The sequence below is a fragment of the Hipposideros armiger genome, unplaced genomic scaffold (assembly GCF_001890085.2).
Source record: "Hipposideros armiger isolate ML-2016 unplaced genomic scaffold, ASM189008v1 scaffold_646, whole genome shotgun sequence".
In the NCBI taxonomy this organism is placed as follows: Eukaryota; Metazoa; Chordata; class Mammalia; order Chiroptera; family Hipposideridae; genus Hipposideros; species Hipposideros armiger.
In genome coordinates this window covers 903,378-923,227 of record NW_017731996.1, presented here as the reverse complement: position 1 = coordinate 923,227, position 19,850 = coordinate 903,378, and the positions used below count along the sequence as shown (strand labels likewise).

The 19,850-nt window shown below is 40.5% G+C and overlaps 1 protein-coding gene and 1 pseudogene across 2 annotated transcripts in view; one reads left to right on the top strand and one right to left on the bottom strand.

Annotated features, from left to right (window-relative positions):
* Nucleotides 1-15,384, bottom strand: part of ZYG11B (zyg-11 family member B, cell cycle regulator) — an 85,813-nt gene extending 70,429 nt beyond the window's left edge. For both annotated transcript variants that reach the window (XM_019625969.1, XM_019625970.1), the window contains exon 1: nucleotides 15,174-15,384. In XM_019625969.1, the coding sequence (XP_019481514.1) occupies nucleotides 15,174-15,203 (30 nt within the window). In that variant the 5' untranslated portion in view covers nucleotides 15,204-15,384. The remainder of the gene's footprint in view (nucleotides 1-15,173) is intronic.
* Nucleotides 15,385-16,658: 1,274 nt separating this feature from the next.
* Nucleotides 16,659-17,931, top strand: LOC109372583 (heterogeneous nuclear ribonucleoprotein A1-like; annotated as a pseudogene).
* The last annotated feature ends 1,919 nt before the right edge of the window (nucleotides 17,932-19,850 follow it).

The window sequence follows — 19,850 nt, the reverse complement described above, 5'->3', positions numbered from 1 at the left end:
GCAACAGCGGTTCGAGTCAGCCCGAGCTGAGCAGCCGTGAGCTGCCAACAGGTGGCGGGATGGCTCAGCTAAAAAAAAAAAAAAAAAGAAAAGACACACATGCACTAATAGCAATGTTTTTCAGTTGGCTTTCCATTTCTTCAGCGCCCAGCTCCTTACCTCCCAAGAACAAAGAGGATCATTACTTATTATTCATTAAAATCCAGGTCCAGTATTCTTCTGTTTACTAACCACAACGCCTGTGAAAAAGTCACTTCATTTTTGTGCCTCAGCTTCCTTATCCGTAAAATGAAATTTGTAATACTTTTCCTTTCACTCCATAAGGTTATTGTATCAGATGAAATAAAGGATATGAATAGGCTTTGTTTACTGTAAGATACTGTTACCAGTGTCATTCATAAAGTGTATTTTTCCTTATAATTAACCAAAAGATAACTCATTGCTCAGGTTCTAAAGGCCACAGGGTCTGTCTTTGAGGAATCTCATATTGACACTCATTAGCCTTTCCTAAACCTTCTCATTGCTTTCTTTTAATATCCGTTATATATATTTTTTCTTTCTTATACTCTCCTTCCTTGAAGTGTTTAGTCATCTATGCAACACTCAGCTGGAGCCATTCTCAGTCATTTCCCCATGACTTAGTTATCTATCTTGTTGGTTGGTTTGTTTTATATATTTAAAAGCTTCATTCCATTACTGTGTTGCCAGAGTCATGTCCAAGAAGCATTTCAACATTCTGAACTTTGGCCCATCCATTTCTACCAAGTGGGAAGGTGGGAGACACTAGGAATTAAGTACACATCGCAATTGTAGTCCACGTTAGAAGGGACCAGGGATTCCACTGCTGTTGATATGACAAAAAATGAAATAGATACTCACAGATCAGGCATCTTTTATACTTGGGAACTGAAGGCCCATAAAATGCATCCAATAAATTATTTGTTCAATGAATTAGTAAATTACTATATGGCAACTTGCCTCAAAACTCATTTCTCCTCACGACGCTATTACAGGAAACATCTGATAATAAAAAGTATTAAAATTCCCTTAATTCAAGACAAGGCCTGGTAGACTTCAGAATCACTGAGTAATGAGGTCTCATTAATTATACAGAAAATATACTTCATGGATGATGCTGGTAACAATGTTTTACAGAAAACAAAGCCTATTCATATGCTTTATTTCATTTGATATAATAACCTCAGGAAGTGAAAGAAAAAACATTACAATAAATAAAATATTTCATTTCATGGCTAAGGAAGCAAGGGCACAAAAATGAAGTGACTTTTCCAGAGGCACTGTGGTTAGCAGGAGGAATAGTTGACCCGGATTTGAATTCTATTGGTGTTATACTGTACAATATCTGGCTTTTTTGACAGCCTGTCCTTTGTAGAATGGGGATAATATTAGTGCTTATCTCATGATGCTATTGTTAGGATGAAGTGAGAGCATGTGTGTAAAGCCCCCATCACAATGTCTGACAGAGACTCAGTCAATATTCCCTTCCCACTTATTAGCCACGATCTTGTACAATATAAAATTTTCAGACACATAGGACAGCAGGCTCATGGTTGTTAATCCTCAGAGAATTTTGCCATCCAGAATCCATATCAAAGTAAACATGCAAGCCTGTGTCTCCATACACCATCAGGCAGATATATTTTAGTCTACCTTTTCACTAAGGATGTATGCTTTTTAAGGTCCTGGTTTTATGCAGCTGTCTTAGTTCCAACTCATATGCATCTGGCTCAAAATCTCATCTCCTACCTGAAAGGTTCCTAATACTGACAAATCCTCCAATAGAAGATAATGGCTCTGACAGTGCTCCATTTTTTGTATTCCTGAATGATTTTTTTCTATGGATTGGGCCAGGAACCAGGTGACTACAAAGATTACAAACTTGGCTATTTTTTTATTAGAAGTTAATTTTTTTATTTACATTTCTCTAAAGGAGAGTAATACTGTGGTGAAAAGTGTGAGGTTAAGAGTCAGGTTGCCTGGGGGCCGACCGAGTGGCGCGATGGTTAAGAACTCGCTTGGGATGCCAGAGGGCCCGGGTTCGGATCCCACATATGAGGGCCAGTGACACTGCCCTCTACAGCTAAGATGCTGAACAACAGCTCAACCTGGAGCTGGGCTGCCGGGAGGCGACGGCGTGGGCTGCACTCCCTGTGGCAGTGGGTTGCCATGGGCTACCGTGTGTAGCCAGCAGCCAGCGTGAGCGGCCAGCAGCCGCAGTGAGCAACCGTCCAGAAGCCGGCGACTGATCTGCCTCATCTGGGAAGAGCGCAATGATGGTGCCAACTTGGGCCAGTGAAGCAACATCCTCCACAACTAGATTGAAGAACAAAACGACAGCAACTTGTCTGTTCCCCTTCCCCCAATTCCCCAGCACTGTTCCCATCCCCCCAATTCCCCAATAAAAAAAAAATAAAAAAAAAAAATAAAAGAGTCAGGTTGCCTGGATTAAAATGCCAGCTCTACCACGTACAAAACTATGTAACTTTAGGCAAAATACTTAATCTCCCCGCACCTCAGTTTCATGATCTGTCAAATGCAGACAATAATAATCCCTATATCATAGGACTGTTGTCAGAATTAAATAAATTCTTAGTCCCTATATCATAGGACTGTTATCAGAATTAAATAAATTCTAAGCAACTTATAACAGTGACTGGCATATATTAACTGCTCAAGAAATGTTAGCCATTATTATAGAATATAAACTCCATTGTTTACACCGCTGTGTTCCCAGAACCTAAAACAATGCCTACTACATAGTGGACACTAAGTATTTATTAAATGAATAAATGAACAGTCAAAGCACAAATTTATTGTTAGGTGTATTTAAAATACTTATTTGCCCTTAGAGAAAGAAACTATATGTTCAGAGAGAAATATAATTCCCAAGTCCAGCCCTGAAATTAAAGAATGGAACTGAAAGGCAGGCAAGTGTCATTTGCGTTCATGGGTCTAAGAAACTTCAGGTATGGGACAATCTTTGACTCCTCATTTTTGTAGTACTCCATGGGAAATTACTCCTTCATTTATGGTTTGTTTGTTTTTTCTACTACTATTGGGTCGTCGGGAAAGTCATGACGCATTTTTGCATTGAAAAACATAAAAAAATACATCATGACTTTCCCGATGACCCAATAATTCAAACAAGTCAGACTTCCAGGAATAAACACCTAATATAACCTTAGATATGATCCAATTATTTTATTTTTTTAAAAATTTTTTGTAGTAATATAAAGCCATTTTTATTTTTTAAATAATTTTTTTTGTTTTTCAGTTACAGTTGATATACATTATATTAGTTTCAGGTGTACAATGTAGTGATTAGACCTTTATATAACTTATAAAGTGATCACCCCAATAAATCTATTACCCATGTGACACCATACATAGTTATTACAATATTATTGACTATATTCCTTATGCTATACTTTACGTCCCCATGACTATTTTCTAACTACCAATTTGTACTTCACCTTTTTCACCTATTTCCCCAACCCTCGCTCCCATCTGGCAACCATCAAAACGTTCTCTGTATCTATGAATCTGTTTCTGTCTTATTTATTTTACACTTTAGATTCCACATATTAGTGAAATCATATGACATTTGTCTTTCTCTGTCTTATTTATACCACTCAGCACAATACCCTAGATCCATCCATGTTGTTGCAGATGGCAAGATTTCGTTCTTTTTGATGGCTTAGTAATATTCCATTGTATATATGTATCAGCTCTTCTTTATCCATTCATCCATTGTTGGACACCCAGCTTACCTCCATATCTTGGCTATTGTAAATAATGCTGTAGTGAACATAAGGATGCACATGTCACTTCAAAGTAGTGTTTTAAGTTTCTTAGGATAAATACCCAGGAGTAGGATTACTGGGTCCTTCTTTGTCTCCTGTTATAGCCTTTGTTTTAAAGTCTATTTTGTCTGCTATAAGGATTGCTACTCCAGCTTTTTTGTGTTTTCATTTTCATGAAATATATTTTGACATCCCTCAACTTTCAGTCTGTGTGCCTTTCAATCTGAAGTGAATCTCTTGTAGGTAGCATATGTAAGGGTTTTGTTTTCTTTCAGCCACCTTATGTCTTTTGATTGGAGCATTTAATCCATTTACATTTAAAGTAATTGTTGACAAATATGTAGTTATTGCCATTTTATTATTCATATTTTTATCTTCTCCTCCTCCTCCTCCTTCTTCTTCAAGAAGTCCGTTTTACATTTCTTGTAACACTGGTTTGGTGGTGACGATCTCTAGCTTTTTCTTGTCTGGGAAGTTCTTTATCTCTCCTTCAAATTAAGTGACAGTTTTGCTGGGTAGAGTAACCTTAGTTGTAGGTCCTTGCTTTTCATCAGTTTGAATATTTTGTGCCAATCCCTTCTGGCCTGCAAAGTTTCTGTTGAGAAATCAGCTGACAGTCTTATGGGAGCTCGCTTATAGGTAACAAACTACTTTTCTCCTGCTGCTTTTAAGATTCTTTGTTTTTGAGCTTTGGCATTTTAATTACGATGTGTCTTGGTGTGGGCCTATTTGGGTTCATCTTGTTTAGGATCCTCTGCACTTCCTGGGCTTGTATGTCTATTTCCTTCACCAGGTTAGGGAAGTTTTCCTCAAATGGGTTTTCAATCCCTTGCTCTCTCTTCTCCTTATGGTACCCATATAATGCAAATGTTAGTACACTTGATGTTGTTTCAGAGGCCCTTTAAACTATCTTCATTTTTTTGAATTCTTTTTTCTTTTTGCTGTTCTGATTGGGTGTTTTCTGCTACCTTATCTTCTAAATTGCTGATTCAATCCTCTGCTCCATATAATCTGTTGATTCCCTCTATTGTATCCTTTATTTCAGTTATTGTATTCTTCATTTCTGACTGGTTCTTTTTTATGTTTTCTATCTCCATTTTTATGTTTCCCATCTTTTTGCTGAAGTTCTCTCTGAGATAACTGAACATCCTTATAACCAGTATTTTGAACTCTGCATTTGCTAGATTGCTCACCACCATTTTGTTTAGTTCTTTTTCTGGAGCTTTGTTCTATTTTTTCATTCAGGACATGTTTTCTTTGTCTCCCCACTTTGGCTGCCTCCCTGTGTTTATTTCTATGTATTAGGTAAAGGTGCAATGCCTCCCGGTCTTAAGAGTAGCCATATGTAGCAGGTGTCCTGTGGGGCCCAGTAGCAGTCTCCCTGCAGCCAGGTGCAGGTGTGTCCCTTGTATGGGTTGTATGTGTCCTCCTGTTATTGTTGAGCCTTGGTTGCTGTCTGCATGTCATTGGGAAGGATTGAACCTAGGGTTGATTGGTTATGAGGATTGGCTGTGACTACAGTGGAGGAGCTGGTGTGCAGGGGCTGACCCTACAGAGCAGGATTCGCTTTAGCAGGGTTCTGGTGTCTGCCGAGTCTGCCCTTTGGGTGTGCCGTCTGTTGAGGTAGCCTGGCAGTGCTCCAGCATGATCTGAAGCCAACCACCAGGCATGCCGGTCCCAGAAGAGGAGGGCTTCTGGGAAGAGCCCTGCCACAGGCCAGGTTCAACAGCAGCCTGTGCCCTGCCTGGGACCACCTGGCCTGAGCCACAAAGCGGTCTGCAGATGTCTTCCTCCCGTGCTGGGTGGGCTTGGAGGTGCCTGGGAGAGGCTAAGCTGCAAACCAAGGCCAGCTGCCGCTAGTGCCAGGCTTGGGCTGCTTAGCAAGAAGTACAGGGCACAAGGCCAGGTGCTGCTTGTTTGGGGGTTTGTGAACCTTTAAGAGATTTTAGGAAAGTCTGCAGCATGAGCCAAGACAGGCCATCTGTATGGAAAAGCCAACAGAGGCAGCTTGGGTAGGCCCACAAATTGGGTGGGGCAAGGTCCTAGGGAATCACCAGGGCAGGGTGAATGGTGTTAGTCAGGTTTTGGGGGATTCAGATATAGCGGCCAATGCACATTGGGAGGGGAGAGGGCTCAACAAAGAAACAACGGCTTCTGCCAGCACTTCTGTCTCGGAGAAAGCTGTCCCTCCAGCCCTTGCCCTAAAGCCAGACAATTCAGTTCCTCCTCGTATGTCCCTGGTGCCTTTTGAGCTGCTGCCCCAGCATTGGAGCGCAGAGGGAGTGACTCTGTCAGCGAGTAAGTCCATGTGTGATCCCTTTAAGAAGAAATCCTATGACTCGAGCACTCTCACTCAGCCACAATCTCTGTTGGTTTTCACAGCCAGAAATTGTGGGGACTTCTCTTCCCAGCACTGGAACCCTTGGTTGGGGAGCCTGATGTGGGGCTGGAACCCCATGTTTCTCAAGGGGGAACCTCTGCAGCTGAGATATCCCTCCCAAATTTTAACAGCCAACTGGGCGTGGGATCAGCCTGTTTGTGTCTCTGCCCCTCCTACCAGTCTGGAAGTGGCTTTTCATGTATATCCTTAGTTACAGGACTTCTGTTCAGCTAGACTTCAGGCGATTCTCCAGGATGGTTGTTCTGTAGTTTAGTTGTAATTTTGATGTGATCATGAGAGGATGCAAGCACAGCATTTACCTACTACACCATCTTCACTGGAAATCCCTCTAATCCCTTTACCTTCTTCCCCAAACACAATCATTTTACAAGTGAGGAAGACGGTCAAGAAGGTAGCACTAATGCTCAAGGGTACAGATATGCTAAACTATTTCTCACAGACTGTAGGAAGTTATTTTTCTTTTTAAAAAAACACCATCTACTTTTAGAGAACCCTAGATGTCAAATAAGGCAGGTAAGATAAGCTTCTCGTATGTATCACTTCAAAGCCTGACCAGTGTGGCAAAAGGCTATATGCTAAAGGATTTACAGAAGCTAGAGGACTATCTATAAGAGATCAAGGCCTGGAAAGGTAAATAAATACCCTTCCCTTCCATCTTAGCTCATATAACAAAGCTAGTCCAAGAAACCAAACAAAAATTCAAGTCAGTAATCACTGAACTGATGAGCAGATCATAGGAATCACTAACTCAGAGATACTTTAGCATTATTTTCCTCTTAACTAACAGTATGAGTTTTGAAATATAATATGGTAAACAGAGAAGCCAGGTTAATAATGGAAAGAGCACTGGGCTTGCAGTTAATCCTGGCTCTAATACTTACTAGCTGTGTGACCTTAGGAAAATAAATTAACTTCTTATCTATAAAATTGACACTAAGCCTCTATCATGACTACCACACAAAATGGTAGTGAAGAATAAAAAAAAAAAGTATATGAAAATGCCTTAAAAATACTAAAGTTCTATGCAAATATTAACATAATTGAATTTGTTTCTGGTGTGAAAAGTTGGGTAATATAGTCATGGAGGTAAGAGCTCAAGTTTACACAAAATTTAAACCTATAAAAAGCAACCTGCCATGATCCTATAGTACTACAGCTAATAGAATAAACCTACTCTAATACTTACCTTTACCTTGCTAGAATTTTACTGCATTTTTTTAAAGGCAGAAGGGATCACAGAGAGGATTTAACATAAATAAACTTTTCATTTTAGGGATTTAAAAATGGAGACATAGAGAGGTGAAATGATTTGCCAAAGGGTACAAGGCCCGAATGACATTACATAACCAAGAATATTCAAGCTTTAAAAAAAAAAAGTCTTTAGAAAAGGAGAATATGACATTGAACAGGCATTAAAATGCTAGAGAGCTAAGAAAAATGTTTATACAAAAGAGAACTGGAGATAGGAAAAAAGAAAAAAAGAAAAAACAAAAGATCTTTACACAGAGCTAACAAAATGTTTAAATGATTAACCACCCCTCTAAATTTACCTGTAACTGATTCTTTACTATCTGTGTTTAAATATTCTATTCTCTGGAAAGACACCTCCACAAATTATAAACAAATGATTTCCAAGTATTTATACAAAGAGATATTGCTTTGCAATTTATCTTGAAATCACTTGGCTTCCTTCCCAACTCTTTCAGCTGAATTCTTCTACACAGAAAACTGTATCCTAGGTCAAAAGTACCATTTAGGCTAGTAAGAAAAACTATCTGATCCAACATTTCTTATCCATCAAATCTCTTTTTCCCAAGGGGACTTGTACAGAGTGTTCATCTTTTTTATCCTCTTTCATAACTCACATCTCAGTTAACAGCACCATATTCAATTCTCTACAAAATACACACATTCTTTCACTGAACAAATATTTATCTTCTTACCATGTCTTCAGACATTATGTATATTAAGTGTTTAAGACATGAAATTGATAAAACACAGTACTGTCCTTGCCCTCAGAGAGCTCACAATCTGGAGAGCCAGCCAGCCTCCTTAACACACAATACCACCACCACAGAATAACTGCTGTAACTAAGACATACACGAAGCACAGGAAAGGCATATGGAAAAAAGTAACCCAAAGCTGCCTGGAGGAAACTGAAGACCTCAGAAAAGAGGTAAGGTTTAAGGAAACACTTGAAGGATAAAGTCAAGAAGGAGGACAGCATCCTAGGCAAAAGAACAGTGTAAAGAAACTTAGAGGCCAGAACAACAGCATAATGTGTGCTCAGTACTACAGAGCATAAAATGCAAAGACTTTTTCTCATAAAATGATTAGATCATTAAAGGATTAGATCATGATACTATGCAAAACACTTTGATTCCACAGCTATTTGTTGAACCCCTACTATGTGCTAGACATTGCCAAGTACACAGGATACAGATCTTTGTAGACCCATTGCTGTCCATATGCATGGTTGCCACTTGAGTTGTGCAATACAACCTGTGTGGCCACAGCAGCCTTATAAAAACACTGTAAACTAGTGGAGCCTAAACTGCAGGCTCCTTAAATATCATAAAAAGTTCACAAATCTACATGCATACCAAGTATGCATAATACTTGGTATCAATACATAATAGATGCTGTTAAAATTAAGAGACCAGTATCACTTTAAATTAATACTGAATTCCTACCAGCCTTTTGATTTCCCCCCCCCCATTAATGTATTCTGAAAGTATATTCCTGTCCTATCTCTGAAGCTTTCAACATTAAAAAGGTATCTAAATGCTAAAGACAAAATGCCATGAACATCTGATATTTTGCTTCAAGGGCTTTATAGAAGGCAATTTGGCAATGTGGATAAAGAACCATAAAATTATACATACCATTTGACCAATTTTCTTTCAATAAATATGAATTATTTTTATAATGGAAACAATAGTACAGATATTTTAAATGTCTGAATTCAGTCTACATTCCTACAACTGCATAAAAGTCCAGGGGAGGTGTTTGAAATAGCATAGGTGTAGGGGTCAGACAAACCTGTGCTTTAACCCTGCTCTGTCATTTAATAGCTATGTGATCTTAGGAAAGTTACTTGATTTCTCAAAGCCTCAGTTTTCTTATCTGTACAATGAGAAAACATCATCGACCTCATGGAACTGTAAAGATTAATTAGTGTATCACGTGATACATTGTGTACTCAGTAAATGAAGCTATTGTATGAATGTCCCAGCATTCAAAAATTTTGTTTTAACATTACTTTTCTATTTTAATTACTATAGCATAAAAATGTCTTTTATTCAATTGTAAATAGTGACTTTTTCTGCCACTTATTGGTTAAATGTGTTTTTAAGGGATAGCTTTAGAATCTATGGAAAAAGTAGTGGTCTGGCCAGCATTTCCCAATTCATGAATGGTTCAGGTCATTAAGAATAATATTGATGTCTATTTCAATATGTATATTTTTTACCATTTAATAAAATAACTATCTAAATTTTCCTCTTTAAAAATAGAATACTTTGATATTATTCAAAATTTTATCTACTGCATATATGTAAATTAGTGGAAATTAGGAGACTTGCTCATGATATAGCCACTCAACTGTTACAACTTCATCTGAACACTGAACATCACAGCTTAAAATTATTTTTATTTTTATAATGAACTGTTGAATGGTTAAAGACAAGAAAAATAAGCTACACTGATGATGAAATAAGAGTAAATAAATGCATTTATCTGATCAGGATTCTTAAATGGTATTACATCAAAATATCTCAGTCTTTTTTTTTTTTTTAAAGATTTTATTGGGAAATTGGGGGAGGGGAACAGCGCTGGGGAACCGGGGAAGGAGAACAGACAAGTTGCTGTCCTTTTGTTCTTCAGTCTAGTTGTGGAGGACGTCGCTTCACTGTTCCATGTTGGTATTATCATTGCGCTCTTCCTGGGAGAGTCAGTCGCTCGCAGGCCATTGGACTGCCGCACCGCAGCTCAGGAAAGCACACGCTGCTGCCGGCCAGCCCCACTGCCACCTACACCATCGCCGGCGACTCATGGCAGCCCAGCTCCAGGTGGAGTTGTTGTTCACCATCTTAGATGTAGAGGGCGCAGCATCACTGGCCCTCATGTGGGATCTGACATGGGGCCCTGCTGCTCAGAGCCGGCGTCCCAAGCCAACTCTTACAGCGCGCCACTCGACCGGTCCGATCTCAGTATTTCTTTAAGTATTAAAAAAAGAAATGTGGTGATAGTTATATCCAATATGGGTTTTCACTGATTGAAAATAAACTATCTATACTTTCAATGTTTTATTTGTGGAGATAGGCTTCCAAGTAGCAGCCTGGAACCATTTCTGTATTTTGTCATTTAGAAACAAAACAGAACAATTATAAAAACTTGTTGATTTTTTAAGTACAAACTTGCAAGAATTCAAAATTTAAGGTTAAAGAGTCAGTTCTTATCTGTTTGGTGCCATAAATATAATTAATTTCAATCTATATTATAAGATAAATTCATTTTAACATATGACAATGATTTATCTCATGTTAATGTGTTGTTTGTTAAACAGAAAAAGGCCGAAATTTGTTTTAATGTATTTGGGTCAATGTATTATTAAATAAATTATATGTGTAATTTTAAAATAAAATATATTATACTTAAAAATCTCTCCTTTCTCATACCACACAAAAAAAAATATTTCAAAAATTAAATGAGGTTGGGAAGTGCCGATTCTCTCTACATGACCTTTGGGACACCTACTGTTTGTAAATGAAGGCCGCTGATATAGTAAATTTACTTTTTTTTTTTTAAAGATTTTTATTGGGGATTTGGGGGGATGGGAACAGTGCTGGGGAATTGGGAGAAGGGGAACAGACAAGTTGCTGTTCTTTTGTTCTTCAGTCTAGTTGTGGAGGACGTTGCTTCACTGGCCCAAGTTGGCACCATCATTGCACTCTTCCCGGGCAAGGCAGATCAGTCACCGGCTTCTGGACGGCCGCTCACGGCAGCTGCTGGCCCCTCACGCTGGCTGCTGGCTACACACGGTAGCCCATGGCAACCCACTGCCACAGGGGCTGCAGCCCACGCCATCGCCAGCGACTCACGGCAGCCCAGCTCCAGGTTGAGCTGCTGTTCAGCATCTTAGCTGCAGAGGGCAGTGTCACTGGCCCTCATATGTGGGATCCGAACCAGGGCCCTCTGGCATCCCAAGCCAGTTCTTAACCATCGCGCCACTCGGCCCACCCAGTAAATTTACTTTTAATATTCTCATAAATCTCTAAAGGCAGCACGTATGAAAACTGAGGCCCAGTGTGTAAAATTGCAAAGCTGGGATTATGTGCTGCTTCCACAACTCCAATAATAATGTCTCTATGGAAAATTCACTCAGCCAAAAAGTGGTATGCCAGATTTGCATATTTCATTTCTCTATATTCTCCTTACTCCAATCTAAATCACCACCATCAAAACAAGGTTAGGGAGAAGTTCACACACTTATCACCCAGACTAGTGCAACAGCTCTTCCCACTCCAAACCATGTTTCATATTGATTTAGTGATCAACCTCCATATCTCTTAAGTGTAACATTCCTACACACACACACACACACACACACACACACACACACACACACACACACACCTTTCAAAGTACTCAAAGTCTTTACAATGAGGCCCAAACTCCTGAGCCTATGATTCAAGGTCCTCCATGATCTGATATTAACCAAATAATCACAGCAAGAAATGTAAAATTACAATTGATGTGTATCCTATGAAAGAGGGTTATATAATAGAAGCACGTAACTAGGGTTTTTTTGAGGGGTAAGCACAGCAGATGGGGCTTCCTTAAGTTCCTTGAGCTAAAAACTCCAGGACATTCAGAGTTAAACAGGCAAGAGAGAGTACCACCACAGGTCATTCACATGTGCTACTCCTTCTATCTAGTTTTCCACAACATAATTCCTATAATTTAATCCTTTTTCTTTTTGAAAGTAAGATCCTCTAGGAAGTCATTCCTGACTATCCCATACCATGATCTCACAGTTACTCTTTTCTTAGCACTCATCACATTTAAAAGTACTCTTTTTGCTTGATTTCTATATTGTTCACACATATAAGATACAAAAAGGCAGGGACCACATCTGCTTATTTGTAATATCCCAATGCCAACACAGTTGATGGCGCTCAAAAAAAATCGTTAGATGAATAAAAAGTAAGGGCTATATCTTAGACCAATGGCTCTCAAAGTATTATGGTTTAGAGACCAGAAACATGACATGGGTTACTTGTTAGAAATGTAAACTCTCGGGCCCTGCTCCAGACCTAATAAATCAAACTCTAGAACTGACGGCCTGTAATCCCTCCAAGTGATTTTGATTCATGCTAAAGCTTGAGAACACCTCTTAGGCATCCCAACTACAGTCATGCACTGCATAACGACATTTCAGTCAATGACTGCATATACTGAGTTGTTGGAAAAGTCATGACACGTTTTTGCAACGAAAAACATAAAAAAAAATGTCATGACTTTTCTGACAACCCAATACAATGGTGGTATACCATATAGCCAAGGTATGATAGGCTCTTGTATAAGTGCACGTTATGATGTTCAAACAATGACAAAAATCACCTAAAAATACATTTCTTGGAACATATCCGCATCATTAAGTGACACATGACTACATTCAAAACACAATTTTGAAAAATTATGATGACAATTTTGTAAAATATAAAATACAAAAAGCTTTACAATAATGTTCAACTATTTACTGAATGCCTACTACACATATTGCACAAGGCAATTTTTAAAAAGTAATTTCTACAGCTAATTCTCAGTTCATAATAAGCTAATGTTTTGCCTCCTCTTCACCTCTCCCATATATAACTGTTACTCTGTGTTTGTGTTTTAACAAGCAAGGAAAAATCAAGCTAGTTGGAGGCAAAGTCTAAACCATAATCATGCCTAATATATCTTTCCAGTCTCATTTCCTGCTATACATGTTCATTCCCACATCCCTCCATGATAAAAACAAAGGTAACCCATCTATCTATAATACATCTTAAATACTTTCTATTCTTATTCACAACAAAGCATTCTTTCCCTTCCCAAAATGATCTATATAAATCTTACTCATCTCTTAGGCCCAGCTCAAATGATACCTTTGGATCCAAAATACTCAAAAAGGAGTTCATAACTTCTCCCTCTGTACTCATCCCTTCATTCTCAGTGGGAGGGCCAACACTTCCAAAAATCCAACAGTTTGGTGTTTTAGCTAGGACAGCTCTTTATTATGAAGAGATCATCACATTTTACTAAATTTCCTTTTTGTACCAAAAATAAAACTCAGTCTTTCTGTGTAGTCCACTAGTTGCCTAAAATTTCAGCTTAAGATTATACTTGTCAGATAGCAAAATGAGACCATAAAGTGAATTATTCAAGCACCTACTTGGCCCCGGCAATGGGAATAAGGCACAGTTGCATCCTAGAACTCACATCTCAGGGGGAGAAGAAACAGGTTAACACACAATGACAGTGTGATGGATTGTAAATGTGACGAGTTGTTATGGAGGCAGACACAGGAGAATGACAACCCCAAAATGCAGAGTCAGTGAGTTAGGGAAAGTTCACAGATTAATTTATTATAAACCACTTTCCTAAAAAAACAGATTGGGGGAAAGGGGGATAGAAATTAACATCCTAGGAGAACATAATTACGAGGACTTAGATCTCACTAGACTGTCTTATTCTCCCAGAGACCAAAATTTAGATGGCTGCATATGATGGAGCAATGTGTTCATTAAATATACTGCAAACCATGTGTGACCCAACTCAATGAAAAAAACCAACTGAAGCCTCAACCTATTTTGAAACAGGAAGGAGAAAATTTGCAAAAATACGGGTCTCCCAACTAAAGGAAGAGCGCGCATAACAAATGAAGGTATTAGAAGGTATTAAAGAGAACTGTCACAATCACAGTGCCAAGCTGATTTCAGTCTTCAGAAGCACCGGGTCTCTGCCTCTAAACAAAAACAAACCATTTGTTTTGAGACAACAGTCAACCCTGTAAATAAATATTTTTAAATTTCCCAAACTGTATCTCCACATTAAATGACGGTCAAAATAAAAATACATTCCAAAACATTTTTAATGATTTCTGTCAAAAGGCTTAGATATGTCATAAAGTCATAGTATGCATGCTCGCCTCACTCCATCCATCACTCCAAATCACACTATCAGTCAAGTTTTGCAATGACACTAGGTAATAAGGCTTCCAGGCTCTCCCCAACACCTCCAACCTTCCCTCTTCCCCTCTACAAAGAGAAAAGGAAGAAGAAAGCCAAAGAATCCTATCTGCCCGCCCTACAGCTCCTGGGAAGCAATCGCCCTCAAATTGTTGGTGCTTAGACCCCTGAAGCCCGTAGAAGGAAATGGGGACAGCTGTGAGAGCGGGGGTGGGGGGGAGAGGATGGCCAATAAAGGGGAGAGGAAATGTGGGTGGTAGAGGACGAAGGGAGAAACGTTACGGAAAGGAGGTGGCAGTGCACATAAAATGGTGAAAGGGGGCAAGAAGCGGGAGCAAAGAGCAGGAACGAAAAATAGGGAGGGAAAGACGGAAAGAGTAGAGATCCCAAAAGAGAGAAAAGGCAAAATGGAAGGAGAATTGGAAGGTCGGGTTAAATGACTAAAAGAGGGCGGCAAAGGGGAACGCAAATGAGGCTGTCAATGGGGTGACAAAAAAAGGGTGTCACTGGGAAGCAGAGCGATAAGGGTTTGTGTCACCACAGCAGGTGGCCGGGGAACACAGGGAAGGAGGAGCGGGCCACCAAGGGGGTGGTAACAAGGGGGTGAAGTAAAGGCAGGGCGCAGAGGGGGCACTAGAGCTAGGGAGGGGCAGGCCTGTGGGGGCCAGGGTGGCGGGCGGCTGCGGTTCAGGCAGGCCTTGCTCCCTCACCATAGCTGTGCCGGCCTGGTCCTCGGGCATGCAGCCTCTGTCCTGGGCTCGGCGGCGGGCCGGGCCTGAGCCCGCCCCCAGGCTGAGCCGGCGCGGGGGCTCCAGGAGGATCCGGCGAGCGGCGGCTCCGGGCTTGGCCCAGGCCTCGGCCTCCTTCGCTCAGAAGCTGGAAGGGCAGCAGCCGCAACAGCAGCCGGACCCAGAACGCAAACTCCGCCCCCGTGGGGGCCCGCCCCCGCTCGCGAGCCTGCGCTTGGCCCCGCCTTCACTCTCACTGCGCAGACTCAGTCGGGGAGTCTCAAGCGGGCGTCGGACTTTTGGTTGCTCCAGTTTCCGGACTCTTAAAGGATTCACACACCTTCCAAGCCTCTTTTTCCTTTATTCTTCCTTTAAAAAATAAAAGCTTTAAATATTACGTCATAACAGAAGACTAGAGCACTCACTCGTTTCAGTCACCTGTAGACCCCTGTGCTTCTAGTTCATCGTTATTCATTACCATTGTCATAGTTCTTGGTGATTTCAATTCTCTTAGATAATTCTTCCAGTGCCCTGGCCTCTCAGGTTCCTCTCCTCTAGGCATCACCCTTGCCTCAACATCTCATTTCCATGTTCATACCTTAGATCTTCTCATTACTAGTAGTTGTAACCCCTCTATAATCTCAATTTTAATTATCCTACTCTCCCATCACAAACTCCTTCCTTTCTAGCTTTCTTCCTCTAAGATCCAACTCCAAAAATTCTTCAACTCCAAGACCCAGATCCACTGATCCTACCACCTGCTATTCCTCACACTACCCTATGTCCTCATTTCCTTCCTTGAAACAGCTTAGATTCTATTGTCCATTATGAAAACCGTTCCCAGGTATTACCCTTCATTTCTCCAGTTCGGCTCTCCTTTCCTTGTACTCACCTGACGAAATTCCAATCCTGAACCTGCAACAAAACGGGGGAGAGTGGAGAAAATTCCCAAACCATACTGACTGGTCTTCCCTCTAAATTTGATATCATTATCCTCAAATAGGCCCCTAACGCCTGACTATACTATAATACTACATTATTCCAGTTCCATATACTCACTCACCCTACTAATAACTATTTCACATCTCTCTATTCAAATCTTTCTCCCTTATCCTCACTTAACTGATTAATTTACTACCAATTCAATGAGAAAATGAGGCAAAAAAAGAGAACATCTACAAGTTCCCACCAGCTACCATAACTTTCAATTACCTGTAAGTCTGCTCTGCCTGTAATTCTGCTCCTATCCTCTGCCTTCCTTTCCTTACTACTAATGATTTGTCTTTTAGCAGAGGTTAAACCCTCCTCAGGTTTTCTCAAAATACTTGGTGTGGTTTTTTATTCTCAGTCACAAACCCATATTTTTGTAAAATGCAATAGCAATTAATTACTAAAAAATTAAATTTAGCTTTCTGTCGGTGGATGCCGCCAAGTAAACATCGTCAAGTCTCCCTTCCTGCGGTCGTCATGTCTAAGTCAGAGTCTCCCAAAGAGCCTGAACAGCTACGGAAGCTCTTCATCGGAGGTTTGAGCTTTGAAACAACAGATGAAGAGTCTGAGGAGCCATTTTGAGCAATGGGGAACGCTCACAGACTGTGTGGTGATGAGAGACCCAAACACCAAGTGCTCCAGAGGCTTTGGGTTTGTCACCTATGCCACTGTGGAGGAGGTGGATGCAGCCATGAATGCAAGGCCACACAAGGTGGATGGAAGAGTTGTGGAACCAAAGAGGACTGTCTCAAGAGAAGATTCTCAAAGACCTGGAGCCCACTTAACTGTGAAAAAGATTTTTGTTGGTGGTATTAAAGAAGACACTGAAGAACATCACCTAAGAGATTATTTTGAACAGTATGGGAAAATTGAAGTGATTGAAATCATGACTGACCGAGGCAGTGGCAAGAAGAGAGGCTTTGCTTTTGTAACCTTTGATGACCATGACTCTGTAGACAAGATTGTCATTCAGAAATACCATACGTGAATGGCCACAGCTGTGAAGTAAGGAAAGCCCTATCTAAGCAAGAGATGGCTAGTGCTTCATCCAGTCAAAGAGGTCGAAGTTGTTCTGGAAACTTCGGTGGTGGTCGAGGAGGTGGTTTTGGTGGGAATGACAACTTTGGTCGTGGAGGAAACTTCAGTGGTCAAGGTAGCTTTGGTGGCAGTTTTGGTAGTGGAGGATATGGTGGCAGTGGGGATGGCTATAATGGATTTGGTAATGATGGAAGCAATTTTGGAGGTGGTGGAAGCTACAACGATTTTGGCAGTTATAACAATCAGTCTTCAAATTTTGGACCCATGAAAGGAGGAAACTTTGGAGGCAGAAGCTCTGGCCCCTATGGTGGTGGAGGCCAATACTTTGCCAAACCACGAAACCAAGGTGGCTATGGCGGTTCCAGCAGCAGCAGTAGCTATGGCAGTGGCAGAAGGTTTTAATTACTGCCAGGAAACAAAGCTTAGCAGGAGAGGAGAGCCAGAGAAGTGACAGGGAAGCTACAGGTTACAACAGATTTGTGAACTCAGCCAAGCACAGTGGTGGCAGGGCCTAGCTGCTACAAAGAAGACATGTTTTAGACAATACTCATGTGTATGGGCAAAAAACTCGAGGACTGTATTTGTGACTAATTGTATAACAGGTTATTTTAGTTTCTGTTCTGTGGAAAGTGTAAAGCATTCCAACAAAGGGTTTTAATGTAGATTTTTTTTTTGCACCCATGCTGTTGATTGCTAAATGTAATAGTCTGATCATGACAGTGAATAAATGTGTCTTTTAAAAATTTTTTAATTTAATTTAAAAGCAGACATACTAAATGTAAGCCTAGATTTTTAATTTTTTTTTTACCATTGTAACCATTTTAAGTGTACAGTTCAATGGCATTAAATACATTCACAGTAAGTGCATTCACACTCCCATGGAGCTCCGAACTCTTTTCATCTTACAAAACTGAAACTCTGTGCTCATTAAACAATAACTCCTTATTGCCTCTCTGCAGCCCCTGACAACTGCCATTCTACTTTCTGTCTCTATGAATTTGACTACTATAGGTCAGATTTTTTATAATTAGATCCCACAGACATGAAATTTTTTGTCAAACTACTACAAAATATATATAAATATTTATTCTAAATTTCTGCCACAAACTGGTGACAAACAGTTCCTAGACCATCACTAGTCCACAGATCACACTTTGAGTAGTACAGTGCTAGGTCCCGTACTGTTTCATTTTCTCAAAGATGTCCAAGAGATCCAGCAATTCTTCCTCAATTCTCCCTCTCATCATTTTACCGTTTTTCTTTCCCATTGACATACCAACATGAGTTTATTTCTTCCATCTCAAAAATAAAAAAATAGACCTCTCTTGACCCAGCTTGACACTCTAGCTACTGCCCCATTTCTCTGCTCTCATTACAGCAAATTACAGACATTACAGCAAAATGTCTCACAAAGGTGACCTGCACTGTACTCAATGTCTTGCTTGACTTCCTTTTCCCCATATTCTGTGGGACCCTGTGTAGTTAAGCTTCCACCTCCACCACTCCACTGAAATGCTCTTGTCAAGGTCACCAGTGATGTCCATTTATTAACAACGGTTAATTCTTAGTGTTACTTGACCAACCAAGGGCATTAGACACAGCTTATTATTTCCTCCCCAGCTACCATGCCCCTCCCCTCCCTTGGTTCTATCTCACTGACTGCTTTTGGTTTCTCCACATATCCCTGACTTCTAAACACTGCATGCCTCAGTCAATACTTTAACCTTTTCCATTTATACTCACTCCTTGATAGTCTTATTCCATCGCAGTACTTTAAATATGATCTATATAGTGATAACTCCCCAAATTACACCTCCATTCCAGATCTCTCTTCTGAATTTCAGATTTATATATTCACTGACAATTAAACATCTTCCTTTGTATGTCTAATAGATTTCTATTATTCCTGGTAGACACCCAATAAACTTCAAGTCCTACTGGCCATGAATAAACCAACCAATAGCAAAGGGAAAAGACCACCAATATTAGCATTGACCAACCATGATTTACTCTCTATCTGGTCTGGGAATCACTTTCCCTGAGGACCTCGTGGAAGTAGAGGAAAATCACCATTAAAAAAATAATAATAAAAATAAAAAATAAATCGGGCCGGCCGAGTGGCGCGATGGTTAAGAACTGGCTTGGGATGCCAGAGGGCCCCGGTTCGGATCCCACATATGAGGGCCTGTGACACTGCTCTCCACAGCTAAGATGCTGAACAACAGCTCAACCTGGAGCTGGGCTGCTGTGGGTCGCTGGCGACAGCGTAGGCTGCAGTCTCCTGTGGCAGTAGGTTGCCATGGGCTACCGTATGTTGCCAGCAGCCAGCGTGAGCGGCCAGCAGCTGCAGTGAGCCGCTGTCCAGAAGCCGGCGACTGATCTGCCTCGCCTGGGAAGAGCGCAATGATGGTGCCAACTTGGGCCAGTGAAGCGACGTCCTCCACAACTAGACCGAAGACCAAAACGATAGCAACTTGTCTGTTCCTCTTCCCCAATTCCCCAGCGCTGTTCCCATCCCCCCAATTCTCCAATAAAAATCTTAAAAAAAAAAAAATCAGGGCTTTGCCATCAAGAAAGAATGGAGCCACAGTTGAACTGTAATCAGTGAGACAGAATAGAAAGTTCAAAACT